Genomic DNA, 27600 nt, shown 5'->3' with positions numbered 1-27600 from the left:
GAGGGGAGGCTGAATTGAACGTGGACCAGCAGCTGTCACACTGGCTCTGTAAAAGTTTGAGGTCTAGGTATCAACTAGGTGAGGCCGTTGATTTTGATTTTGTTGGGACAGTGAATTCATTCCAGGTTTCAGTTTGAACTTCAAAGGAGTTTAAAGGAACAGGACCAAAGGAACAGAACAGGAAGCCAAATTTCAGCAGCGTATCCAGAAAAACTTCTTAACTGTTAGATGAGTACAGCAATGGAACCCCTTATCTCAGGAGGGGGTGGGAGCTCCACCACAGGAGGCATTCGAGAGAAATTTGGAGGACCATCTGCCAGATCTACTCAGATCCTGCAGTGAGCAGGGGGTTGGACTCAATGGTCTTATAGGCTCCTTCCAACTCAGTTATTCTATGATTCTATGGAAGTGCTGAACCTATTTCAGAGAAAAGGTTCAGCACCATGGACAGTGTTGTACCACCATGCCTGAATGGAGAAGGGCTGGTCTCAGGGACTCATTCATGAGTAACCTCCTGGACTGTTGTAACATACTTTACGGAGAAACACCCTTGATCTTGCTTCAGAAGCTGCAGCCAATATAGAATACAGTTGCTAGGCTGTTGGTGACATCTCCTTCTGTCGCCACAAAACACCAGTGCTGCAACTGGTTCTGCAATGGTTACCAGTGAGCACTAGTCAGGCCTCATCTAGAGTTCTGGACACCACATTTTAAGATGGATGTTCTGGACACCAGTTCTGGACACCACATTTTAAGATGGATGCCAACAACCTGGAGCAGGTTCAGAGAAGGGCAACAAGGATGATCAGGGGATTGGAAACGAAGTCCTTTAGCAAAAGACTGAAATATTTGGACATGTTTAGACCTCAGAAAAGAAGACTGAGATAGGATAGCACTTTTTAAATACTTGAAAGGTAGTCGTACAGAGGAGGGGCAGCATCTGTTCTCGGTCATCCCACAGTGCAGGATATGTAATAATGGGCTCAAGTTACAGGAAGCCAGATTTAGTCTGAATATCAGGGGGAAAAACTGTTAGAGCAGTATGGCAGTGGAAGCTACAGCCTTGCGAGGTGGTAAGTGCTCCAACGTTGGAGGCATTCAAGAGAAAATTGGACAACCATCTATCAGATCTGCTTTGATTTGGATTCCTGCCTTGAGCAGCGGGTTGGACTTGATGGCCTTATAGGTCCCTTCCAACACCATGGTCCTATGATTCTTTGGGTTCATGGGGTGGCCTTTCATGTATTCATTCATAAACTGCTTTTGCTCCTGTTGCCTGAGAGTCTCCTTTAATCCATATGAAGAATTTATCATACTCTGAGATTCTGGGACTTTGAGTCAAGAGAATCAACTATTTCCACCTCTGTGTCTGTTAGCTTGGGAGAAGGTCTATGTGGTTATGGCGGCTGTTTCTCCTACTCACAGAAGATTCCTTCCTTGGCCTAGCCATTTTCTTGATCAGCGCTTGCCAATTATTCCTGGCAATTGCAATGAAATATTTAAAATTTTTTATCATTGTTTTATCAGCTAATTGGTTCCATTCAAACCTCGGACCAATAACTTTAAAAATGAATTCATCCCATTAATGTTTAGTGAGCTCCAAAAATAACCACTTGTTATTCACAGCCCCAGTAATTGGGGGGGGGGGGGCGCTTCCATTCATTACATTTTAAAACTTTATTTGGGAAGACAGCCAGAAAGCAAAAGGAATCAAAGCGGAGCTGGGGTTCAGACTATACAACAGAGAAGGCAGTGTTCAAAACAGAATCTCTCAAGTGCTTGAAAGATGTTTGTCTGTCACAGGAGAAGCTTTCGCTCACCTCCCTATCTTTCAAATTTGCTTGCTGCAAATTGGGCATTCGGTCACATCAGGAAGCGAACAGGGGCTCCTTTTGCATGCATGCTTGCTCAGATAGAAAGCTGGATGGAGTTGTCAGCAACTTCTAATGACGTGCTACCTGTAGTATCTGATGACGTTGGGCTGGTGAATAGAGAGACCTCTCTATAGAGAATCATCTGGAGAAAAGATGGGCATGAACTGCTGGGTTGGTGGTTTGTGTCAGTTTGAGCTGGTTCATCCTTTGGATGTTCTGCGGTTCCCAGCCCTGCCTCCTCTAGCAGGTGCCCACTCAGGGGCAGTGCTTGGAGGAGGCACAGCAGGGAAACCAGGGTGCTGCCTCTGAGTGGGCAGGGCTGAGGATTCTGAAGTAACTTAATTTCATTCCCCTCTTTCTTTTTCTTTCTTTCTTTCTTTCTTTCTTTCTTTCTTTCTTTCTTTCTTTCTTTCTTTCTTTCTTTCTTTCTTTCTTTCTTTCTTTCTTTCTTTCTTTCTTTCTTTCTTTCTTTCTTTCTTTCTTTTCCTTCCTTCCTTCCTTTCCAAGAGAATTCATTAGCTCATCCTTCCTGGATCTTTCTGGCTTTGAGCGTAGGTGTCTTGCTTTAGGAAAACACAGGTACAGACACACACACACACACACACACACACACAGAGAGAGAGAGAGAGAGAGAGAGAGAGAGAGAGAGAGAGAGAGAGAGAGAGAGAGAGAGACTTCTTAAGCATTTTAAATGGAATTGCAAAAGACAACAATGAAAGGGAGCACCAATGATTGCTCTGTATTGCCACCTACAGTCAAAAGGCACAGTAAAAGGAAAGGCATGGAGAAGGCTGAGATTTCTGGAGGAAGGTATATTTAAGAGAGAGAATGATTGTGGAACCTTTCCATTCCGCAGAGGTAGGTTGAATTGCAGTTCCTCATGGCACCATCCCAGCTTCCCTTCTGGTGGCCAGGCCTCTCCCCTCCTGTCAGTCTCTTGGGCTTTTCTCCTGCTCTCTCCAGCCTTCATCGCCATTCAGTCGCCTGTGCTGGAAAAACAAGACACACATTTGTGTGTTCTATCCTGTGCATCCGAAAGTGGTTGGCTATCCTCACTGAAGAACACCAGCTGAAACCTTACTGCATAGTGTAAAGTTGCCCTTTCATAGGTTCACAGGGAGTTATGCCCAGGCCATCTGTGTGTCTGATTGCACAATTAGTTTTGCAACCAATTGCACAACTGATCAAGTCACAGGTTCCACAGTTATGCAAGTGAACCTTGGCAAAACTCCCTGGTGGAACATTTGCACTGGTTTGTGCAGATTCAAGTTAGGCAGGCATAGCTGTGCAACAGGATTTTGGCTCCTGTCGTATTGCTAGTGCCATGGATGAAAACAACAACAATCCATCCAATTTGCTTTGGCACATGCAGAAGGAGGCCAGCTTATCCTTTGTCTCAGGCAGCAAAGTAACTTGGGCTGCTCTTGTGTACTCATTCCTTGTCTTCTCCTGATGAGAAAGTGGAGGGATGAGGGACCTGACTTAGCTCACGTGCTCTTTCTCTGTGTTCATCATTATCATCATCTTAGAATTGCAGAGTCAGAAGGGGCCCTATGATTCATCCAGCCCAGCCCCTGTCTAGGAAGCCCATTGGGAAATCCAACTCCCAACCTTTGGCTCTGCCACTAAACCACTGAGCTATTCATGTGCATGGGTGCATGGGTGAACATGCAGAGCTACAACAAATCTCTGTGGCACTCAGGACTTTGCTACCCTGAAACCAGCATCCCTGTCGACAGAAAAGAGGAATGAACAGGATGAATGGTTAGATCTGAGGGTGCAGGGACTGTGCTAAGCTTGAATGTTCTAGGTTTCCTTCTGCTTGGGCATGAGGGTGGTGGTCTTCCAGCAGCATGTGTCAAAACGCGGGTTTCTGCCTTTTCCTTCCTGTTTGGTTCTCTTGTTTCCCCCCTTCTCACTCCAGCACTCTGGGTCAATGCCCTAGTTGCTCTGTCTTACATAGGGCTCTCTCTGTGTACCCATGAGTGCATGTATTTATGGAGAGGGCTGAATCGGATGAGGAAGAGGGCATGTGGATGAGATGCACATCTATCTGGATGGGATACTAAGCAAGAGGGAGGGAGTGACTAGGGATCGGGTTGCATGCCAGCAAAGAGATGGCCATGTCTACTTTGGGCGGTGACTTCACACACTCCGGGCCTGAGGCCTACCATCTCCTTGCCTAAGGCCAAGTCAGCCCTCAGGCCATAGGAAGGTCCTCCATGTCTAGCCCACAGAAAGCACCAACTGTTAAGGAATTTATTTCTGTTTAAGGGGTCACCAGGATGTTGGATTAATTAAAGAAAGCCGCCTCTTGGAAGGCTTTCTATTATTTAGTGTAGCAGATGGAGTGACAGACCAAGGCTCTTGAGAACAGGGTTCAAATCCCCACTCAGCCACGGAAACACACTGAGGGAGCAGAAGTGGTCAAACCACTCCTTAAATATTTCTCGTACCTTGAAAACTCATTAGGGTTGCTGCAAGTCATTTCCAAATTAACTGCACAGGACACACCCACGCCCAACCTGTTTAACCTGAGGCAACTGTGTGTTGAGGTGGAGAAGCTTGGGTGGGGGTGAGGGGGTGGGTGGGAAGAGCCCAGGGGCCATTTCTGGAAAAATAGATAGCTAAGAATTTTTCTCTGACTCTCTCAGCCTGCTTTGTAACATTGCCTCACACACACTCACGCTGGACTGCTCCAGAAGTAGATGTTGATGTTCCTTAAAATATAGAACAGAGCCAAAAAAAAATGAAGAGGAAAAAGAAGAAGCAGCTTTCTTGGTTGCTGCTGCTGATCATGAATTCCTTCCTCAGCAAACTGCAGGAAAAATTTCATTCCCTCAATAATACCCAGTGAAATAGTCTCTTTACCAATTTAGCTCCTTCAGGGCTGGGGGTGGGGGAGATGGACGATTTTTTAGCAAGCCATTTCCACTCCGTTGCTGTTTCTTCTGAAGACAGATGCTGTCTGAAAATCCTTTCAGCTTTCTGGAAAGGGGAAAAAAAACATGGACCATTTTCCTGACGGAAGAAAGTCACAATGCACGTTTATTTCAAAGAGGATGGCTATACCACACAGCAGAGATGCGAACCTCACTTTCGCCTCAGGTTAAACAGGTTGCATGGATGTATTTTAATAACAGATGACCTCCTGAGGGGTAGGAAGGGTTTTCCGGTGAGGAACTGTGGGGGAAATCCCTCTTTCCTTCTCACAAATAAGATTTGTCTGCACAAGATTATTTTTAAGTGCAAGAAGCCTCACAGGAGTTCTTGGACAAATCCTGGTTGTTGTTATTGTTGTTGTTTTTAAATCCTGGAAGAAACAAGCACCAATCTGGGCCAAATTATTACAACTCCTGTGCCAAATGGGATGGTGGTGATGGTCAGTTCCAGAGCCAAAGTCCAGTTTGGGGTCTGAGAAGAGCAGCCCCCTCCCATCTTCTGGGACCTGGAAGGGAATCAGCCAGTGCTCCTTCAAGACCCACAAACAAGAGAGTGAGTCAGTTTTACCCCCGGGTGGGATTGTGGTAGGAGAGCACCCATTTCCCCCCCCACACCTGGGCCATTGCGTCAACGATGGGACTGCTTTGAGAAAACTAGCCTGGGGAAACAAAAGGCGATCTAGAAGAGGCTCTGGAGGCATCACCGTCAACACCAATGTCTCGTCCACCTGGTCCAGACACAAGAGGAACATCTCCACCAGGAGAACGTTCCTTCCCTTCAGCACCAAGAGCCAATCCTGCCGGGTGAGCCGGTCAACCACCTTGTCCCACAATATCCTACTGTAGCCCCCGCAGCAGAATGCATCGATCAACTGGCCGGCCTCAGCCGATTGAACTATCGGTTGCTTTTCTCTTAGACATTCATCTAGAGGTATCGATTGTAACGTCGGCATCTTCACCTGGAAAAGGCGAACGAGCTGGGTACGTGTCACGCCATTTCTCTCTGTTTCTTCACTCAGGTCCCCTTTGAAAACCTCTCAATCAACTGCCCACTCATGTCTCCGAGCCCGAATCTCTGTGACTACACATTTATAAATGCATCCTTTGAAGCTCTCTTCCCCCCACTTCTCCTGCCTCGGTAACAATTTCGACTGCCAGCTCCTGGCGGTGAAGACCTTTCCCTTTCATACATGCACACGGCAGACTGACACTGTAAAAAAAGGTTGTTGTTATGTGCTGTCAAGTTGTCTCTGACATACGGCAACCTTATGAACGAGCGATCGCCGAAATCTCCTGTCCTCAACAGCCCTGCTCAGCTCTTACAAACCAAGAAGGTAGCATGATGGAAAGTACATCAAATCAGGACAAACAACAGAACATACATCTGAATGGGAAGGGGAGAAGCACCTACATCATACAGATGGAACAAGCAAAAAAGGAAGAATCTGATGGCACCAAACTAGTGGTTTAGGTCTCTGGCTGTGAAGCCAGAGGTTCGGAGTTCAATTCCCCACTAGCTCTCCTTGATGGGCTGGTCTGGATGATCCATACGGTGCCTTCCAGCTCTGCAAGTTTGTTGTTGTTGTTCTTGCTTTTCTTGTTGCTGCTGCTACAATCTGTGTAGATGTACCAACAGCAGGAAGGAGAGATGGATCATTTAGTCTTCTGGAGCACTGGTCATGTCTCCCATTATTTTTTTCCTTCTCCTCCTGAAAGCTTTGGGGCTTACATTAGCTTTGTCCAGTTGCCATCTTTCATGGCAGTTGGCCTATCTCAAGAATTCTATGGTTACTTGGCTACCAGAGGCGGTTGCTATCTATTCCATTCTGTGCCATCTTTGAAAAAGAAGAAAGAAAGAAAGAAAGCACCAGGCACATGCCACAGCAAAGTGCGTGGCCAATTCTGATTTGTATTTTATTTTGTTGTTTTAATTCCTCCTCGTCTTCCTGAACAAGCGAGGAACCATGCTGACAAGTAGGACAAGCCTACCGTGTTCAGCAGTCAGTCCTAAGGGCTCCTTCCCCCTGGGTCCCTTCCCAAGACACATCTGGATCCATCACAACACACCCCAGGACAGTCTGGATAAAGCTTGCCATGAGATCTGGAAAAGAGTTCAAGGCCTCCCCGAAGAACTCCAGCCGAGGTCCTCCTCTCCAGTTCTCCAGCTAAGCTGTCACCCCATCCCATCTTCTGAGGCTCTCCAAGAAGATGGCAGTGGGACCAGCAGCAGTTCTCAAAAGGAGTGAGTGCGATGTTTTTGGTCTGATTTAATTTAATTTAATTCGATGTACATTTCCCTTGGAAAGCTCTGCCTAGCTGGTGGAAACGGGATTCTTGGAGGAGGCTGTTTGTGAGGGTTGATCCGACTTAAAAGGAAAGTGTTTATTTTATTCTTGGATTCATGTTTATGCCACAGAGATGGTCTTATTTCATAGGCCTTACTGCTGTTATGGCTGGTTGAGAAGTCTCCTTTCAAATTGCTCTCAGATATAACTTGAAGAGTAATATAATGTTAATATTAAGGTGCAAGTGTTCATCCTTGATCAACCTCCTTCCTCCCAGAAAAGGAGTCCAAAAAAAAAAAATGCCACTCCCAACTTCTAGCTCCATAGCCAGACCCCAAACCACTGAGCTATCCAGCCAGCTTAAGGAAGAGCTACTGAAAGGTAGTATTAGGGTGTGATCACATGTGAAAGCAGATAACAATCTGGACTCCTTGTGGATCATTTTCCTGATCCATGATACTTAGAGAAATATGCTCCACTCAGACCCCAATATAGTGGTGCCTCGCACAACGAGCACCCCGTAGAGCGATGAATTCACTCTATGGGGACGTTTTTTCGATTGCTAATGCGATCGCAGAGTGACGGCCCCAATGGGCAAAAATCGCAGAGCGAAGGTCGGTAAGCAGTTCGCTTACCGACCTTCGCTTTGCGACCCGTCAATCAGCTGTTCTGTGGCTACAAAATGGCCACCGGAAGCCCCGAAATGGCCGCGCGCAGCGTTTTCACGCCCTCGTTAAGCGAGGGGAGGGCGTGAAAATGGCTGCTGGCCATAGGGAAGCATCGCTGAACGGTGAGTATTCGGCCCAATTGGAACTCATTAAACCATGTTTAATGCGTTCCAATGGCTTTTCCTGCCCAGTTCAACGATGCTTTCACACAGCGAGGGTTAATCCGGAATGGATTAACCTCGCTGTGCGAGGCACCACTGTATATCCCCTTTTGAGTTCAGCTGTAGAGATTTTCCTACTTTTTCCTGGCCAGGCTGGATTGATTCCCTAACTATTCCCTTGCTTGAGGGGGAATAGTTCCCATTAAAACAACCCTTTCTGGGCAACCAGGCCTCTGCATCTGCCATAACTTTAAAATGTAAGGGAGCCAAAAATGTCATTTTTTGCATTCGTTGGATACTGTATAGATATTTGAAGGAGGCGGAGCGGACAACTCTAATTAATTAAGAAAAAAATGTCCTTGTTTGGAATCAACATTTTGGGGCATGGGAGACAATAAGACAAAGAAGAGGGCAGGAGAGATTCCTGATGTAAAACGAGGGCATCTCTCCACCTTAATGTAATGAAAAATGATATTCACACAGAAGCCAGTGTCAGGAATTTTACTAATTCTTGCACTGGGAAGAAAACAAACTTAAAAAAAAAACACACTAAGATCTCCTGGACCGAGAAGGCACATCTCTGTTGTTTGTTCAAAAGATTCCAGGGCCTTTTTCAAATTGGGCTTGGAGCGACTGCTTTGCATAAGTCAATATGTTAAAATAATTAAAGGCCGCCAGATCAAGCGAAAGGGCACGGGGGATAATCTTGGCCCCGAATGTTACCGCGGATGACAAATTGAACCGACACCTTCCATCCTTTGGCAGGCAAGTATGGGCTAAGATGCAAAGCTTGCCTGGGTCGTGGGCGTTGGGAGGTGGGGGGCCAGTTGGCAGGAACAGACACACCAACGGTGCCCTTTAGGGAGACTATAATGAATTGTAGGTGTCTGAAAAATGGATGCCTCCGCTTCTAAGGTCAGGAAAATGTAAAACGACAAGATCAGAATCCACGGCGTTTTATTTGTTGCAATTTAATCACATGCCTCAGTGGATTTTCTTCTCCTGTCTTGAAGAAAAGTTGGGGTTATGTCATGCCCCATTTTCTCTCTCACTCAGGAGTAACACTCCTAGAATAAGTATATGAAATTTCCACCTTTTTTTTTAAAGTTTTGAGAAATATCCAGCTATCCTGCTACGGCCCTTTTTGGAGAGATTTGCAAAGTCTGGGTTTCTAGAGTGGTTCTTCTAAGTGCCCGTGCCATTTCGGCAGATACCAAGACCACGACTCCCATAATACCCCAGGGAATCCTGGGTGTGTTATTTCAAAACAGTAATGGTTCCAAACCTTGAGTAAGCCAACACATAATAATGGGCTCTAACTACAGGAAGTTTGAGGCTGAATATCAGGGAAATCTTCTTAACTGTTAGAGCAGTACAACAATGGGACCGAAGACCTTGGGAGGTGGTGAGCACTCCAAGACTAGAGGCATTCAAGAGGAAAATTGACAACCATCTCTCCAATCTAGTTTGATTTGGATTCCTGCCTTGAGCGGGGGGCTGGACACAATGGTCTTATAAGCCCCTTCCAACTCAATTATTCTCTGATTCCATCATCACACCGAGAGAAAGAAAATTGGGGTTGAATAACTTCCCATATGCTGTTCCATGACCATGGATGAAGATATGTGTAGTGCTTTTTTTAAAAAAAAATCTCACATAGAATCCTCCGAGTGCATAATCATCATAATGTCAAATAATGGTAAAGAATACAATGCATTGTACTGTGCCAGCTTCCAGTCTTTCCCCCTCCAACTTCTATGAACTCTTTCACAATGGAAAATCTCTCACTCTGGAGCTTACAGAGGTGGAAACCTTCCTATATAGTACCGCAACCTATCCAGAGTATTCTGTACTTCTAGCCTCAATTCTCTTTGCATTTATTAAAGTTCACCCTCCTATCGCCTACCTCCGAATGTTGGCTTGAATTTATGTTGACGAGGCTCACTTACCATGCCTCTGCATCCTGCAGGAAAAAACAAAAACCTAGCTTCCCTGTTGAGTTGGAAATTACTGTCACTTATTCCATTTTATGTTTGCAAAGCAGGTATGTCCTAACACAGCAGTGTTTGTGTTTATTGCAATGCTAGCTGTGTGGGAAGAATGAAGGAAATGAAGCTCTTTTTTTTTTTAAAGGGGGGTGGGGGTGGAGAAAAGCTGAAAAGGATAAATCGTGAGAATTCTGAATCCCTCCAAATATCACAATATTGGTAGAGTCAGGATTGTGCCGGATTATGGGGTAAAGATAGAATCTGAACTGCTGGGTAGCAAGACCTGGCAATCTAGCACTGACCTCTAGATTGTTAGGGGTCAATGGGTTTTATGGTTCAACTCACCTTGGGGACGCTGGGTTGGGCAAAACACTTCTAAAACAAGGGGGGGGGGGGAAGGAACTGCATGGCCTGGCAAACATGGACGTTTGGTTGAAATCAGAGCAATTATGACCATTGATCCCATCCACATTCACTCTGCTTGTCACTCCCATGTTTATGCTCAGCCATAATGCCCAGAAGCAAATGGAAACTGTGTCTGGTCTGCAATAATCACAATTATACCAAGCCATTCCAGGAAGCGGTGGGTGCTCTTCCCTGGCTGATGAGTATTTCATAGCTTTGCAGCAGTTGCAGGCAGGAAATTACTAAAGAATTGTTGTATCTCTAGAATCAGCAAAAATTTCAGGGAGTGAAATGAAATGAAAAGGAAAGGAAGATCTGTTCAATTTACCAAAATAATAAAGACTCCTCTAATGACACCGTGATGCCATAATTAGAGATAATTAAATAATATGCTGCGCACTAAGAAATCTGGCATGGTATTGATATGTATAGATATCAGATAAGTACATATGTAGTGTGTGTTTATAACACACCATCTGTTCCATCTTCGGAGCTTGTAACAAAGTGAGTAAAGAAGCAAACCGCATTTATGTTGTTAATGATAATTGGTAATGAGTGATCAAGCGGGATTGGCGTTCCAGAAAAGTTGTTGCTTGTGGTGCCAGATGGTATGGCTCCACAAACTCCTACTGCAGTGGCTTGGGTTTTCACAAAGAGTTGACAAGCAACGGGTTACTCTTATCACAAACACTTGGTTGTTTAATGTGTTCTCAAAGGCTTCCACAGCCTGGATCCGATGGGTTGTTGTGGCCGGCATTTTCAGAGGACAGGAGTTAGAACTCTGTCTGTGTACTCAACTATCCCAATCACTACACCTGAACACAGACAGAGTTCTGTCCTCTGAAGATGCCAGCCACAGAGATGGGTGAAATGTTAGGAAGAAAAACCTTCAGAACATGGCCAAACAGCCCTGAAAACCCACAACAAACACTTGGTTGTTTCTTTTTTTGTCACGTGTGGCTTGATTTGCTTCCTTGAGTCATTTCCCTTAGCTTCATTCCATAGCACTCCATTCTGCTCCAAATCTTATTCTTCGTCCCACCTAGAGCTGACCCGCTCAAGCAATGAGTTGACTTACCAAATGTCCATTGATTCAGTGGGTCTCTTTTAGCGAGGACTAACCATCAGATCTGGGGTTGCAGCAGTGGCACCAGGGTGGCAGCACCATAACAAGAGTAGGAAGCCTGCTCACTGGGAACAAACCACGAACATTCGCGAATTATCACAAATCACCATTTTAAAGGTCCGTGTCAATGTCTAATGTAAACATCTTTAATAGACATTTCCCAAGGTTTTGTCCCTGTTAAATGAGACTGTGAGGGTTTTTGAGTTTTTTTTTTCATATTCTGAGAAAAACAAGCAGGCGTGTTTTTCTGTCAGTGCACATGCAAAAATCCCTGTAAAGTACCCATAGCTATTTCTCCACAAATCTCTTTTCTAACATTTCCCCTCTGTCTTGTTTTTATATGATTGGTCCGCTTCATTGGAAGAGGCAACATCTGAAAATCTAAACTGAAACCGTTAAAGTGCTTCCGTGGGGAAGAACCCTCGTCTTCCATTAGAACTTGTTTGTTCTTACAGAAGGACGGCGTCTATATTTCAGTTGAAAAGATATTGTGTAGTCAGTTACTCCATCTTTTTTTTTCCCTCAGCAGATTTCTCAGAAAGAGCTCATACACATAAACACACACGGTGGAAAGAGAGAGAGAGGAATCAATGGAAAGGATGGGACGGCCGTTTTTCTTAAAGACAGTGTTGTCTGGACCAGCCATTCTCGACTTTATTTTGATCATGGCTATAAAGATAACATTAAAGAAATATAGGCCGAATCAGGAATTGTATAATTTGTGTAATGAGCCTTATAAGGTGGTGTGCATGAAGAATTGTTTCCAGTCTGTGGCCCCCCCCTTCAAATGGGCCAGAGGCCCACAGGGGGTCATTGAGTCCATGTTGAGAATGGCTGGACTAGACCTCCTAAAGACTTCTTGGAATGGACATTGCAATTGGACAGTATAATATTGGTCTTGAAGCTTCCTGCAAATGAATGATCATCTGAAAAAGCAGACCCTTCCACACGTTTTTTTTAAAAAAGAGAAACACTCAAAAACATCCTTCGCAGGTTGCTTGGTATTTTAGAACCCGAATAGAATCTCAATGTGATGCAGACTCAGTAACTGCTTTGATTTGATTTTAACACAATGCAAACAAATGAGCATAACATGAGCGCCTGAATCTCTGCATCACAAGTATATCATTCCACTCCCTTCACTGTGTAGTCCTTTTTTCCCCTCTCAGATGGTATAAAACACTATTGAGGGAAACACTGAAAGGAATTCTCTTCGAAGTTCATCAGAAATGCTCTTTCTTCTCTTTGCCTTTTCCCGTCGCTCAGACATCAAGTTGCAACGATGGGAAAACATGTTCATGTATTTCCAGAGCTTAGAAAAGTTGCTCTTCTTTACTCTTTGCTCCTTTCTGTAGGGGCACCCATCCCTTATATTTTGTGTGTTTCCATTTAAAAGAAGCTCAACAAGTCAACACACCACTTCTCTGGTGGCTTTCCAGTTTTACGAAAGAGTGCTTCTCTCTGCCCGGCTTATTCGTATTTCGACTCCAGGCTTAAAAGAGTGCAGCGTGTCTGTTGAAGACTTGTCTGGAGGTTGGAAATGTGTTCAAACTTCCCTAGTGAGGAAACGTAGAGTTTTCTTAACAAGGAAACCCATAGTACAGGGATAACACTTGTGCAGGAAAGTCTCTTCAGCTGGCTTCTAACGTGGATGGTCTCTGAGCAAATGTACCAATACGAGCTGAATTAGGAGTATTTGTGATTTCTTGGGGTGACCTCAGGGTGGAACAAAGGGTCCAGACTGATTCCCGTTGTGGAGTGGCACCCCCATGGGTTCCTGGCATTAAATCTAGCATTTGGCATCATGATTAGCAGTGTAGAATGAGGGAGGGAAGCCAAAGAAGATGCTTGATTTTTTTTTAAAAAGAAAATGTTACTGCTTTAATATATTCCAACAGATTTGCTCTGCATTTAGGGTCAACACCACCATCAGAGGCTTTGTGGCTGAGAGGCAATCAATAAACAACAACAAATAGATATATTTCAGAGACCTATGCTGTTATTTCTAGTATTTGCATACTGGTCTTAACTAACCATAATGTGAGGAATAATGTGGGTGTTTTCTAAGCTACAGTCGGACTGCTCTTTCTTTTATCATAAGAAACAACCTGTCACCAGGTTGGATCACGCACCCACCTACCTCAACAGCATGTGCTCTCACTGGCAGCAATCCTCCAGGTTTTCATGCATGCACATCCCCTCATTCTGTTCCAGAAGGCTTTTAGTTGAAATAATATAAACTGCGGGTCCTGATGGCAATTTTTAGAGTATATATTTTAATTGTATTTTAATTGTTTTATCTTTTTTATTGAATTTTAATTGTTGTAAGCCACCCAGAGACCTTTGGGTAGTGTGGGCAGCATGTAAGTAAGTAAGTAAGTAAGTAAGTAAGTAAGTAGGTAAATAAGTAAGTAAGTAAGTAAGTAAGTAAGTCAGTCAGTCAGTCAGTCAGTCAGTCAGTCAGTCAGTCAGTCAGTCAGTCAATCAATCAATCAATCAATAAGTAAAGGTACTTTGGACTAAAGCTGAGTCCTCCGCGTCAAAAGTGTATGCTCTTCCATCAAGTGGAGACAGTTTTAGTCCGGGTTTTACTCAGGACTTTAAAGGAGCTTGCCAAGGTTCTGAAACTCTTTTGGAGAGAGCATGCAGAGCCTTGGATGGCTTCTGTAAAGTTCGGACTAAAGCCTGAGGAGATTTGCAGCTCCGCTGACATCACAGTCTTTGCCTAAGTAACAGCCTTTCTGCTTGTCCAATTTTAAAAAGTTCTTTTCATTACTATGAGTAGAGATGGACACAAACCGCCAACTGAATGGTTCATTCCAGTTTATTTATGGGTTGGACAGGTGTTCTGTGCTCCCCAGCACTGCCTCCTCCAGCAGGTGCCCTCAGAGGCAGCGCTCAGAGGAGGCAGGGTAGAGAAGCTGGGGTGCTGCCTCTGAGTGGGTGTCCACTGGAGGAGGCAGGGCTGGGAAGTGTCAAATATCTGTTTAGCTGATTAACAAACCAGCACAAGCCACTGACCCAACAGTTCATGCCAATCTCTAACTATGAGTATTAATATTATTCATAGTATTGTACATTCTTTGAAGTGGCTGTGGAAGTTGCTAAGATGGTTTGTGCCGTGGAAATTCCGGGTTGATGGGTTGGGTTTTGATCAGTCAGTTATACCCAAGTGTTTTCTCTCCCTTATGTAGACCTCTGGACACCAGTATTTGTAAAGATGAAATATCTCTGCTAGTTGAGCAAGAATATTTGAGCCTCACCCAGGAGAATGCAATGGAACTAGAGACACAGACATCTGAGGCTGACAAGATACCCTCAGGTGGTCCATGTAAGCACCCCACAAACAACAATACTGTCACCGTACCTTCTGATGGAGATCAGACATCGGAAGAGAAAGACACAATGGAAAAGGGCTGCCAAGCACTCACTGGAAACAGGAAGGAAGTGAAGGCGAGACCTGCCTGTGATGTCCACTCGTCTACCAAGTCCACCGTCACAGGTATCTTGCTCCCTGCAAAACTTATCTACCAGAATGCCAAAAGTACCGAAGGTGGAAATGGCGGCTCAATGGGCTCAAATACTCAGATCGCTAAACTCTTGGCGCAGCTCCCACTCAAACGGGTTGAGGCTGTGAAAATGCTGGACAGCAAGATGGTTATGGAAGAAACCAAGCTGATCAAAGACCTGCTGCAGAACAATGTGTTTGGACCTGCCCCTCACAAAGAGAGCATCACGCGGGTGCCCATAAGCATGACAGAAAGCCAAGGATTGAGCAACAAAAAGCAGCTGCCGGTGTTTGCCAAGATCTGCTCGAAAAGCGAACCTGAGTTGGTTGCTGATGGGTTCTGTCAGAATCATGGTAAGGTTTGTGGTGAAACCAGGGACACGTCTGTGGCTCTTTGACTGTGGTCTTTCGGAGACCCAAGAACGCTTTGTGTTTGGGTGCAGGGCCGTGGGATGATGTTGTCGGAGGGCTGAGACCAGGATGCCCTGGGTTCTACGTTTTGTTCACTACTAAATCTGACTGGCTGATTTAGGGCCATTTGTGGACTTCCCGGCCAACCTATCTTGTGTGGCCATTGTGCAACCCAACGTGTACATGTAGAAGCCATCCCGTGGTCATTAGCAAAACAGCTGATTTTGTGTGCCTTCTGTTTTTTCACAGCATCCTCAGCAGCCATTGATAAGAACAACCTTAAATACAGTGCAAATGTGTTCACGCCACGTTTCCCCACAGCATCAACCGGCACATCATTAAAGCAGCCACTGTGGCTTAGCCTAAACTATCCTCCACCTCCTGTTTTTCCAAATCATTCAAACTTTCCTCAGTACCAGGTAATGGGGGCGTAAGCCTTTGTCAGTGAGATGTGGAAGATCTTGCCATATGAGTTTGGGAGCAGGTGTGGGGTGGGATTGCTTTCATCTCAAATACTGCCTTATACCCTCCTCCACCTGCTCCCTTTCTCTTCTTTCTCTCCCTTCATCCTCCTCTTCAGGATCATCTACCCTTGCAGTGTTCCATATTCTCTTGGATTGTATTGTGGAGAGCCTAGCTGAAAAATTACACTAGTGTATCTCCACAGGCATAAATCTTCAGCTGGGAATTCATATGAATCAAGAACTCAGCCTAGGCATTCGCTGTCATGTGCCAAATCAGGAGGAACAGCAGCCATTGCTTCATTTGCTGGGAGCATTTTTTATTGACAAAGTGTAGAAACTGCTAGCTTAAAACCTCCAGCGAGATAGCAGAGAAAAAAAATCTCAACAGAGACCGACAGAGCAGATTATTATATAGTTACTGGTCTTGCTCAAATGTACCACCCCTTATTGTTGTTAGTTTTATCTCAACTGGCAATATAGTCTCAGAAGATTCACTCAGAGACTCCAGTGTTGAGAAAGAACAAAAAATGTTTTTCTTTTACTCACAAATCTTCATATATGTCAGAAGAACAAACAAACATATTTAGTAGTTACATAGTTCAAAATCTTAACTGGTTAACTCCATAATTAATTTACCCCAGATGGCACCGACTAATTGCATTAACCCAGTTAATTTGGAATGAGGAGTCTTCAAACTGTTAGTTGTAACTAATTCTTTTGAAAAAAAAATTACTGCCTTTGTTCTGTTAGAGGCCACTATCAAGGCAGGGGATCAACTAAATAATAGTAGCATTCTTGTTATTATTGTTGTTAACACAAGACGCATGCCTGCAATGATCAATTTCTGCTTAACGTATTTCTTGACAGAGTTTGTATCAGCAAAGGACACGGATCCCCTTCCAGCAGGCTTTACATCCTCAGCTAGGATGTTATTCCAGACAGGTAAGGACCGGAGTTACATCCCTCTCCAGCATATCACCTGGTGTTGGAAATCTTGGTTTCATTGGGAAAATCTCCTTTCAGTTCTCAGTGGCTTTAAGCAAGTCCTATCCTCTCAGCCTTGGTTCCTCATCCATCAATCAGAAATTGCAGGTTTAAACAACTTGAGAGAGCACTGTTCGCAAAAAAAAAGGCCCCAGAAGAGCACCAGGCAGCGAGAAATATGAATGGCAACTGTGATATTAAGAGCAACAGCATCTGTGATTGCCACCTGCCAGCTCATCAGATGTTTTTCACAAGTCTGAAGGAAACAAATGGGGCCCGCAGCAAAATTCTGCAGTACATCCTTATCTCCTCATTTGTTCCACTGAGGGACAGAAAGAATGTTTGGTAACCTCCTTATTCTGGTTGATTTAGGCTGCCTCGATGATAAGACACCTTGACAAGGAATTTTCAAGCTTACACGATGCTTGCCTTCCAGCCTACAATGTGGAAAAAGGAGCTCCCTCCCGGCCCTTGTAATCAGCACAAAACATCTCTCCGTTCCTTTCCTTTTGAGAAGCAAACTGTGGCTGCACGCAGAAAGGACCAAAGAACCGGTTGATGGTTAACAAAGATGGCAGCAACCCATTAAAGTCCTTCAGATTCCTAAACACAGCAGTAGCCATCCTAGAACCATGCGATTCATACAGCTGTCTTTATGACCCTTGGAAACGGCTCATTTTCCAGTGTCCCATCTCATGCTGTTGGCCTCCTTTGATGGTGGAAGCTTCTTGTGTCAAAACCACTCCTCCTTCGCAATGGATGAGGTCTTGAATTGTGGGATATCTTTGTCAAGTTGGACTCAACTTGCACCAGTGATGACTCAACTCATTTTTTTTAATGACCTGGACTCAACCCTAACTTGGAATCTACCCACCCCTCTGTTTTTTTCTTGGGGTGGGGGGGAAGCTTGCTTTTAATAGGGACTTGGACTTTGGACTTGAGACTTTTTACCAAAGACTCAAACTTGGGACTTGGACCCAAAGACCTATTAACAACTCTACCCCTTCACACCCAGAGAGTAACAGCTAATGATGATGATCAATGGCTTGCAGTGCTTCTCGTGGCTGGAAGAAATGCACCTCACCTCACAAACTTGCAGATTTTCTAGCCTTTCATGGCATTTTGGAGAAATAAGTCAATGTGCACCTATAACCTTTCCAATGGATAGATTGTGCGCAATAGAAAAAACAAAGCACAAACATATTAGTCAGCACACAGGTAAAATATAGATAATATAATGGGGGGATATGTAAACTAGGAACTAGGTGTAAAAATATAAGCATATTAGATTAAAATATTTGAATAACTGTGTCCAGATTTTTATGGAGAAGAAGAATCAGATCTCAAAACCCAGCGAAAATCAAAGACAGGGAAAAATTGCAGGAAGAGATTCTGAGAAATGCGAGTGATGTTGTAGCCTTTTCTCAAGCTATGTAATTTGCAACAGCAGGTGTGTGTGTGTCTGTCTTATGTGCACACATTGTGGTTTTCTTCTGGTGTTGTCTGGTGTATCCTCCTGGAGAGACCCAGGTGTCACCTACCCATGCTGTTTTGAAACAGAAGTTGCATTGTCTCCATCAAGGAACCGGTTTTAAGCCTTGACAAGAGGGATGGGGGAATATGGTGGATGGACCACAAGAAGATGAACAATGACAGCGAATGATGTAGTGCAGGAATCAGAGCTGAGGTTTGCTAATCCCTGGAAAGCCACTCTGTGGCCTTCATCTCCTGTTCTGTCAGTGCTGGAGATTAGAATGGCCCAAATGAAAACTCAGGAATGGAAGCTTCTAAAATATTAGGAGTACGGGAGGAAATAAAACATATTAAAGGTGTCAGGAAATAAAGCACGGTCAGCCTGGGATTATTCATACACCCCTTTCTTTTCTTGCTGGCAAGAAACAAAATAAGTTGTACGTGATGTTGAGAATATGATGCCGCAGCAGAGCAAAGGAGCCAGCCGACCATGTTTCACAAAATATCACATCAAAGCAAGTCCAAAAGGCCTGGTTCTGCCAGGATAGCCCAACTTTGCAGTCAGTCTTTCAAAACTGGTGCCATTCTGGTTTTTACTGTTGTTCCAAATTACCTTGGGGGGGGGGACCTTGGAAATAATGATGTTAGAAATCTCTCTCTCTCTTTCTTTCTCTCTTTCCCTCCATCTCTCTGGTAGGACTCCGATATCTATGGGGTGTTGGTTCCAAGCCCCCCTTCCAATGCTGAATTATAGTGAGCACTGTTTTAATAGCTCATGCTACATATAACATGGTTTCTGTCTCCCTTTATTGGCTAGTTCTTGTAATTCTATCTTTAGAAATATACCTTTCTATGATTTTTCTTTTAATATTTTTAATATTTTCAGACCATCAATAAGTGAATCAATTGATACTGGTCCTGTGGATAAACAGGTCATACTGCATCTAAAGTTTCTGCATTTTGTATGGGTCTCAGATTTTGACTAGAAAGTCACGTTGTGACTTTTGCATTGAACAGGAAGAATGTGTCTGCTCTGATCATAAGAAAATTAAGACATTTTAAAACCAACGCTAAACTGTTCATTTATTTTATTTATTTATTTATTCGATTTTTACCCCACCCCTCTAGACAATGTCTACTCAAATATTACTTTTAAAATGCTGTTCTTTGGATGCATGAGTTGGTTTGTCCATCTGTTCAATGCAATGGCCAAGGACCAATTGCATAGCTGTGCCTGCATACCTTGAACTATGCAACATGCCACAAAATCTGCACCAAGGTGGAAGTTGTATCCAGGATGCACTTCTATGGACACAGTGTCTAACCACTTGTGCAACTATGCACATAATCAGGTACCCTATCAGCTGTGTAAGTAGCTGTGCAATCACTTGCTCAACTGGTTGCGCCATCGGACACCTGAACATAGCCCCCGTGAACTTCTGCAGACGCAACTTTATGCTATGCGAAGTGCAATAGGATTTCAGTCAACAATTTTAATGCATCTCTTTTCCTGTTAACACATTAAATCAATGTTTTATTTACAAGCTCCGGAGAAAAGGATGGCCTTGGAGTGAACTTTTCAAATGATGTTTCTTCACAAAATCCTTGCTCTAGTGCCAGAACCAATCAAGATACAGTGTTCATCCTGTAGACTTCAATGGGCAGCTGATTTTGTAGAGGGCAGGGTGTGAGATGGGGCCCTCCATGAGGTTGGTTTCTGTGATTGTACTCCCAGTCAAAACAGATGTAAGGATTGAGGAATTCATGGTGATCACGTGACCCCTGTAGGCTTACCTCCAGTATGAGAGGCAGTATGTCCCTTTTTACCAGTTGCTTCCCAGTATGGAGGAAGTGCTGTTGCTCTCTAGCCTTCTGAATGAACTCCCTGGAGGCATCTGCTTCGCCTCTACGATATGAGGGTGAGCTAGATTTATCTTTGCTTTGGGCCAGCATGGATCTTGCTGTCTTAAGAAGCAAGCCATTGCAAACTTCTCCAAATTACAGTGCTCCATAGAAGACCTTGATCAGATTTCGTTTCTCATTTGTTCCCTGCTCCATAGGTGGCTCCTTACAATCCACAGCAAATCTTCCGCTCCTCCTATACTCCTGTGCTCAGCTACATCCCACTGGTTCAACCTGGTTACTCGTATCAGCAAAGGAACCCAACCAAACCATCCAACAGCGTACGGGACCCTCCGGCAATGGCAGGCGATGGGCCCCAGTACCCATTTTCCCCTTCCTATGGGTAAGTGTGCTTTGCAAGGTACTCACACAAGAGAAATCATGGGAAGTTAGTCAGCTGCTCCATAGGGGTGGTTTCTTTTCCCACAAATTTGAGAGGCACGTGATTTTTCTGATGGCACTTTAGGTGATCCCTGTTGGACCCCCACACCCATCAGTCCCGGCCAGCATGGCCTTTGGTCATCTATGTTAGGAACTGTTGTCTCCTGGAATACGTACACCAGCTGTAAACCAACTGGTCAACATGACATGTCTTCATAACCCTGCTTGTTGAAGAAACATGCCCTTATGTTTAAAGTCTCCACAGACTTCCCCACAAACTGATTCTTCCTACACCCCAAAATATTCACCTGTCCCAGACATTTGATACTTATGTTGTCTTCTCCTATGTCATGTAAGGGTTCCTGATTCTGGTCATTCTTATTGACCAGTAGGCCAAGGACACCCTCTCTAAGCCTGAACATTAGTCTCAATGGTGGGTGATGAGTTGGTCTGTACTGTTCTTCAGTTGTAGATCCAGTAATGTATAAATCAAGGTTCTGCATACAACCTAACTCCATCATAATTATTTTGGTTCTTTATTGTTTCTTCCTCTTCCTCGTCTTCCTCTTCCTCCAGAGAATACATAGCATTGCACAATGCATACTCTCAAATCACTGTTAAGTTATGCATTACATCCTTCATCTTCAAGAAACTATTCAGAGCCACCTCTGTTCTGACTTTTGTTGACCAGCTATGTTCCCACTGTTCACCCAGCCTTTTTTTCAATTCTTTTCTATCCAATTCATTTTCAGCTTTACGTCTACTACTGCAGGACCAGTCAGGACCAATCCATATTTCTCTTCCAATGGAGGTGGCAACGGTTTTTAAGATCCGCTGGGAGTCTCTTTTTTTTCCTTACGTCTTTGGCGATTTGAACATTTCGGGAAGGGTTAGGAACGTTGCTGAATGTTTTGCCCTGATTCGAGGAATCCAAAAGAGCAGAATTTTGTTTAGAAGGAATGGAGGGAACATTTGAGGACTTTAAAAACGGTGTACTTTTTTTTTTATGAGACAGAGAGAAAGATAATAAAAAAGAGGTTTATTTATGATGAATACCTGTGCTGCTTAAAATTGAATTTTACTGTAATAAAAATGGCTGATAGAAAAGTATCCCTGTTGGAATATTTTGTCTGTTTGATTTTAAGCAATAATTCACCTGGTATTTGAAAATGGGTCTACCTCAAACACTGGTAGCTAGAGATTGGGAAGACCCACAAAAAGTGTGGTTCGTGGATAGTCATGAACTATGTACCATGACACAAACCATCCAATTTTATTTTTTTTTAAATGAAACATGGATTGACTTGTTTTTTCCCCCCAAAGAAGGTGTGTACCCTTCTAAAAAGAAAAGTAACCCCACGCCATTCCTCCTGCCTCCATTGCCTTGCTACCTGGTCCTTTTGTCTCTTCCTCTGCCACTGCCCCCACCATCTCGAGAAACAGCAGCCTGGATTCCCTTCCAGAGGAGGAAGAGGAGGAAGGGATGGCGGGACCAGGTAGGGAGACAATGGGGTCAGTGACCAGTGATGCAGCTGGCACGTGACCAGGAATGAGAGCAGGCACTCTTTAATTAGTAGCCCTTGACCAGCACAGTTTAAGCAATTGCACTTACTGCAGTGCATCTCCCTAATAAGATTCTGGCTGGTATAATTCCTCCATATTTCCCTGCACTGACCAAGAAAACTCATGCACATGAGTAAACCAGAGCACATCAACAGATAATCCCTGATGTGCATATGAGTTTACAGGTCTGAACAACTGGGCCTTTGGATGTTGGTGGCTGTAATGAGGCTGATGAGCAGAATGACAAATCTCCGGGTAAACAGAACTCCAGAAACTTTCATTTATGTGTGTATGGTGGTTTTAAAGCTTTGAAAGAGTGTTTGTTCTTTCTCTGCTCCTAGAGGCTTCTAAGAAGCTCCAGGGGTTCCTTGGAAAAATCTGATTTCTACAGCCTGAACTCAAGAGGTTGTGACTTTTCTGAGGTCTGCAGTATTGTGGTGGTTGTGAGGAGAAGGAATCATTGGCTTACAAATCCAGAGGCAATTCTGCTAACCACGTTTCTCCAGGATTCATAACACAATTAAAATAACAAGATAAAGCAATCATCAAGTCAAATTACATTTTTCCTTCTCCCTCCTTTCTTCGGCAAAAAGCTGATGACAAACTAGCAACCCAATTGGTGATTGAATTAGTTTTACCACAACGGAGTTCATTACGTTAGAGTAGCCAATAATAAAAAAACACACTATCATCTGTCAACCTGCAGGACAGACGAAAACAATTTAACAGGGAAGCATTGCTCATTTCCACCTCTCTGTCAGCTATCACACAATTTGCCCGTCCATCGTCCTGAAGTGAAGGGGTGTGGGATGCAAGAAACGTCCTTACATCAATTTCTCTCTGAAGTTTTGTTCACTCAGGATCCTCTACGCCAGTGGTTCTTAACCTTTGTATTCAGATGTTTTTGAACTGCAACTCCCAGAAACCCCAGCCAGCACAGTTGGTGGTGAAGGCTTCTGGGAGTTGCAGTCCAAAACTCCTGAGTAACCCAAGGTTAAGAACCAGTGCTCTATGCCATTGATTCTCAACCATGGGCAACCCAGGTGTTCTTGGACTGCAGCTCCCAGAAGCCTTCACTACCAGCTGTGCTGGCTTGGGTTTCTGGGAGTTGCAGTCTGAGAACACTTGGGTTACCCAAGGGTGGGAAACACTGCTCTACATTGACATAAGGGTGGATGCACTAAATTTTCCAAGCCCATATCTGGAATCCTGTTGCGCAGTTCTGCACCTGCCAAAGTTATGCAAATGGTAGAGAAAATTGGGCTGAGATAGAAGAGCCATTTTCTAAGAATTTCTGCAGTTGTGCTGCACCATAGGCTGATGGTGTGCACATGATGCATTGTGCGATCAACATGCATGGTGCAGACTATCTGGGCATAACACCCTGCACATTTCTTCCGGTGTAACTTTATGTAGCACCAGCGTCAACAGTATTTCAGCCCATGTCACCCTGGAATTCATTTTACACCTGCTTCCATTCCATTGTTCTGGTTAATCTTTTTGAAATAAATATTTAAGTGTATCATGATATTGGAGAGAAAATTTGGAGTATAAGACACACTTCATGGATGTCACGTTGGTAGCTTAGCGGGAGCCAGGAGAACAGAAAGAATGTACTGATAGGTCTGTTCTTCTAAGAGCAGCTTGTCTTCTTGAGATAATAATATGCTGATCTGGCCAGGAATGATGTATCCCATTCAGCATGTAAGAATTTCCATCCTTTGGAAGGAGATCGGTGCGTATAGTCTTCCATTCCTTCCTCTTAGGTTCAATCTAAGGGGCCTTTAGATTCTCCAGGTCAGCGTAGCCCCTCTGTTGCAGGAGGGAGGGCTGGTATCCATGACATAACATGTCTCAGTAAGGACTATGCCAGGCATAGAATCCAGGGGTGCTCCCCAAGGTGTGACAATGTGTTGTCTCCTTTTCCTATACTGTATCAAATTGCATACTACCCCAGCTAAGGCCCCAGGACCTAATGAATATAAGTGGGTGCCACATCGCTGGAGGTTTTCAAGAAAAGATTGGATAACCATCTGTCTGGGATGATATGAGGTCTCCTGCCTTGGGCATGGGGTTGGACTAGGAGACCTCCAAGGTCCCTTCCAACCCTATGACAATTCTATGATAGTTCAGGCTGGCCTCAAAATGCCAATAAGTGTAACAACTCTTTGTCAAGCACAGTATGTAGCGAAGTCTTTCAAATATGTATTTAAATCTATGGACAGGATCCTGCTGTGTAGCTCCATGAAAGCAGGAATTATTTCATTAGTAACAGTTTCTCACTGTCAGTGACATCACTCTCACTGTGCTGGCAGAAGTATGGAAGAGGATAATGGAGAGTGGGAATGGGATTTTTGGATTCCATGGACTCGGAATCCCATCATTACTCATTCTGTGAGTTCTACCTGATTTGCACATATCTTACGGACACCTAAAGGTGGTTTGCCTAGGAGAAAATGTGTGAACTGGTAGGCTTTGTAAGGCCTAACTTCCTGTTCCTGCCCCAGTGCTAGATGGGAGTTTATTTCTGAAGAGGAAGCTAGGCCTAGCTAAGCCTCAAAGCCTTCAATTTAAGACCTTTTCTCCCAGTTGTGATTTTTCCCTCAAGATTCTGCCCATTTTGAAAACCCATAATGCCAACTATTTGTACTATTAAAACATTTTGCTAATGCTGATGATAATAGAAAAGGAACAGATTTTTTCTTTGCTGTCATGCAGGTGATTGACGATTTTGGATCAGGCATCTTAAAGTGTCAGGACACAGATTTTCTTAAAGGGTGAGAGCATTTTGAAGTGTCCATTACATCCTTAAGCGATGCAGACTACTCTTCCAATTCTCCATATCCATGAAAAAATCAGGCACTATCCTAGTTTTTGGTGAATTTGTACATTTCATACAATTCGCAGGATTTGCAGTTGTGCGAACTGCCCATTTTCTGCAAAAACCAAACCAAACCTGTCAGTTTGTGAAAAACTGGGCCATTTTTTTTTTCAAAAATTATTCTTGACAGTGCAGGAATGCTGTTGTGTGCGAGAGGACATTAATCACTATGTTTTTGGCTTTATGGAAATAATGTTGCTTTGCTTATCCTCGCTTGTGAGGGCTCTTTATTCTGAACTACTATTAAGCCCAAGCAGTTACTTCTGTTTTTTTACTGATATCTCAAAGGCTAAATTAGCTGTGAGACACAACACCTTAGAAAACTACTTCATTTCTATTTGTTGACATAGTTCTTACGTGCCGTCAAGTTGAAACTTGACTATACAGACCCTACTAGGACTTCCAAGTTAAGTGCAATATAAGGAGTGGTTTTACTACTTCCATATCCCCAGTGAGTTTCCATGATTGAGTGAAGATTCGAACTCAGGTCTCTATGCACTTCACCACACTGGGTATCACATTCACATTTAGCAACAATTATTTCCAAGCCTCTATACAGTGGTGCCTCGCTTAACGAGTGCACCGTACAACGACAAAATCGCATAGCGAACCCGCTTAGATAGGGGGAAACTCGCTTTGCGAAGATCAGTACGCGTTTTGCTTACCGATCTTCGCAAAACGAAGTCCCGACGACCAGCTGTTTGGTGGCCAAAATGGCCGCCGGAAGCCCCGAAATGGCCCAAAACGGCCGCCGGAAGCCCCGAAATGGCCCAAAATGGCCACGCGCAGTGTTTTCGCGCCCTCGTTAAGCGAGGGGAGGGCGCGAAAATGGCTGCCGGCCATCCCGGAACATCGCTGAACGGTGAGTAAAGGCGCCGATTGGAACGCATTAAACACTGTTTAATGTGTTCCAATGGCGTTTCCCGCCCCGTTCAGCGATGTTTCGCTATAGCGAAGGTTAATCCGGAACGGATTAGCCTCGCTATGCGAGGCACCACTGTACATCGATCCTAGAGGTATCGGTTTCCTACATTTCCCCCCAAAATTCAACGAGTTAATCCTCTCTAGGGCCAAGCCCACTGTGCAAGGAATTATCTAGCTAAGTTTCTGTAAGATCTATTTCTCTTAGGCTAATCCATGGTTGAGAAAGAAAGAGAGAGAGGTGGTGGTTGATTGAACTGCTATTAATCAGCCACCAGGATTATTACTCTTGTGATCATTGTGAGATGCCACTGCTGAAGCTTGAACTGTGCATTAAATTACTGGAATAGCAAGAAAAATAGATAGCTTTAATAAGCCAGTTCTCCGTATCTGTTGTATTTCTTTATACACAGTAGAGAAGATTTCTTTTTTAAAAAAGTTTCAGACTGCATAATTTTATTTGAGAGGTAAAAATGAAAAGGGATGCATTTCAGACACAATGCCTTGAATCGTTGAAGTCCACCTTCCAGGGACCAACCTCCTATTACTTCTGAATCTCATTTACCATTGCAGAAGACTTGTTTAAACATCGAGATTAAGGAGCTCTTATCTCAAGGGAAAGCAAAGGGATGGGCAAGGCATGTGTTTGTCTTAGGCAGCCATCTTAAAACTTCCTATTTCCTGTGCAGAACTTGGGGGGGGGGTAGTCTCATGCAGGCGTGGGGATTTTTACAAAACAGTAACTTCCTTTAAAGTTTTCTTAGAAGGAAAAACTGTTCTCATTATACAATGACTCAAAGCAGAAAAATACACTATCTTGTATTTTTGGTCCAGATTCATAACTAGTACAGTGTTTTTTCACCGGTCCACTTGCCGACTGGTGGGCCTGTCCGATGACAGTCTACATTGCCTTAATCATAGACAATATGTTTATGCTGGATATCATGACAACTACATGCATGGGAAATCTTTAGAAAAATAAATTTTCCAGGGTATCTATTCCTGGGCATGCTTTCTACACTTGGTTGCTTCCTAAAGAGTCATCGAGTCTCCAGCTTCTATCTTCTGCATATTGCAGAGGATTCTGTTGCATTCAGAGTTTAAAGAGTGTTTTCCTCATGAGGAATCAAGGGGGAGAGAGTTGTGGGCCTCAAGACCTGCTCAGGAACCCCAAGCCCCCAGCACCCCCCAAACTCAACTAAAAAGGGATAGCACATCCCCCAGATGCTTCCAAGAGTACAAATCTTCATTTTAACACAATTTCAGTGCCAGAAACCTTTTCGTGACTCCCCTCAGAAACGTCAGGAGTGACTTCAGAGGAGATACAACATGGAATAGTAGACAACTGTGGAGGTTCATCCGTCTACACTCTGCAGTTGCTCATCCCAGTATTATATGAATTGTCATATAGCAGGACTCCTGTATCTGCAGGGGGTCGGTTCCAAGCCACGCCCCACCCTGCCCATAGATGCTGAAAAATGTGGAACATTATTTTAACAGTGACTGCTATACATTGTTTGGTCTCTGGCCCCATCCAAGGGCCAGTTCTGGTAATGACATTGTGGAAATCTATTTCTCTAGTCAACGCTATACATGGCCTAGTCTGTAGCTCCCTCTCATAACTTCATTGTTAAAAATGTATTTGGGGGGATTTTTCTTTTAA

At 44.0% G+C, this 27600-nt stretch overlaps 1 protein-coding gene across 1 annotated transcript; it reads left to right on the top strand.

The window, feature by feature from the left end:
- Window positions 1-6780: 6780 nt before the first annotated feature.
- Window positions 6781-21907, top strand: C9H1orf94 (chromosome 9 C1orf94 homolog). Its single transcript, XM_020800123.3, has 6 exons — window positions 6781-7058; window positions 14644-15311; window positions 15618-15787; window positions 16700-16774; window positions 20350-20534; window positions 21325-21907. The coding sequence occupies exons 1-6, from the start codon at window positions 6781-6783 to the stop codon at window positions 21398-21400; spliced, it is 1452 nt and encodes a 483-aa protein (XP_020655782.3). The 3' UTR covers window positions 21401-21907.
- The last annotated feature ends 5693 nt before the right edge of the window (window positions 21908-27600 follow it).

This window comes from Pogona vitticeps, chromosome 9 (genome assembly GCF_051106095.1).
Source record: "Pogona vitticeps strain Pit_001003342236 chromosome 9, PviZW2.1, whole genome shotgun sequence".
NCBI classification, from domain to species: Eukaryota; Metazoa; Chordata; class Lepidosauria; order Squamata; family Agamidae; genus Pogona; species Pogona vitticeps.
The sequence above is the reverse complement of the archived record's forward strand: the minus strand, read 5'-3'. Positions and strand labels throughout refer to the sequence as shown.

What these genes read in the sequence shown, in the direction of transcription:
- C9H1orf94 (XM_020800123.3), top strand. Translation starts at nt 6,781, where the DNA reads ATGCTGACAAGTAGGACAAGCCTACCGTGTTCAGCAGTCAGTCCTAAG. An exon ending in TGGGTTCTGTCAGAATCATG is followed by an intron (nt 15,312 to 15,617) that starts GTAAGGTTTGTG and finishes GTTTTTTCACAG; the next exon opens with CATCCTCAGCAGCCATTGAT. An exon ending in TAGGATGTTATTCCAGACAG is followed by an intron (nt 16,775 to 20,349) that starts GTAAGGACCGGA and finishes CCTGCTCCATAG; the next exon opens with GTGGCTCCTTACAATCCACA.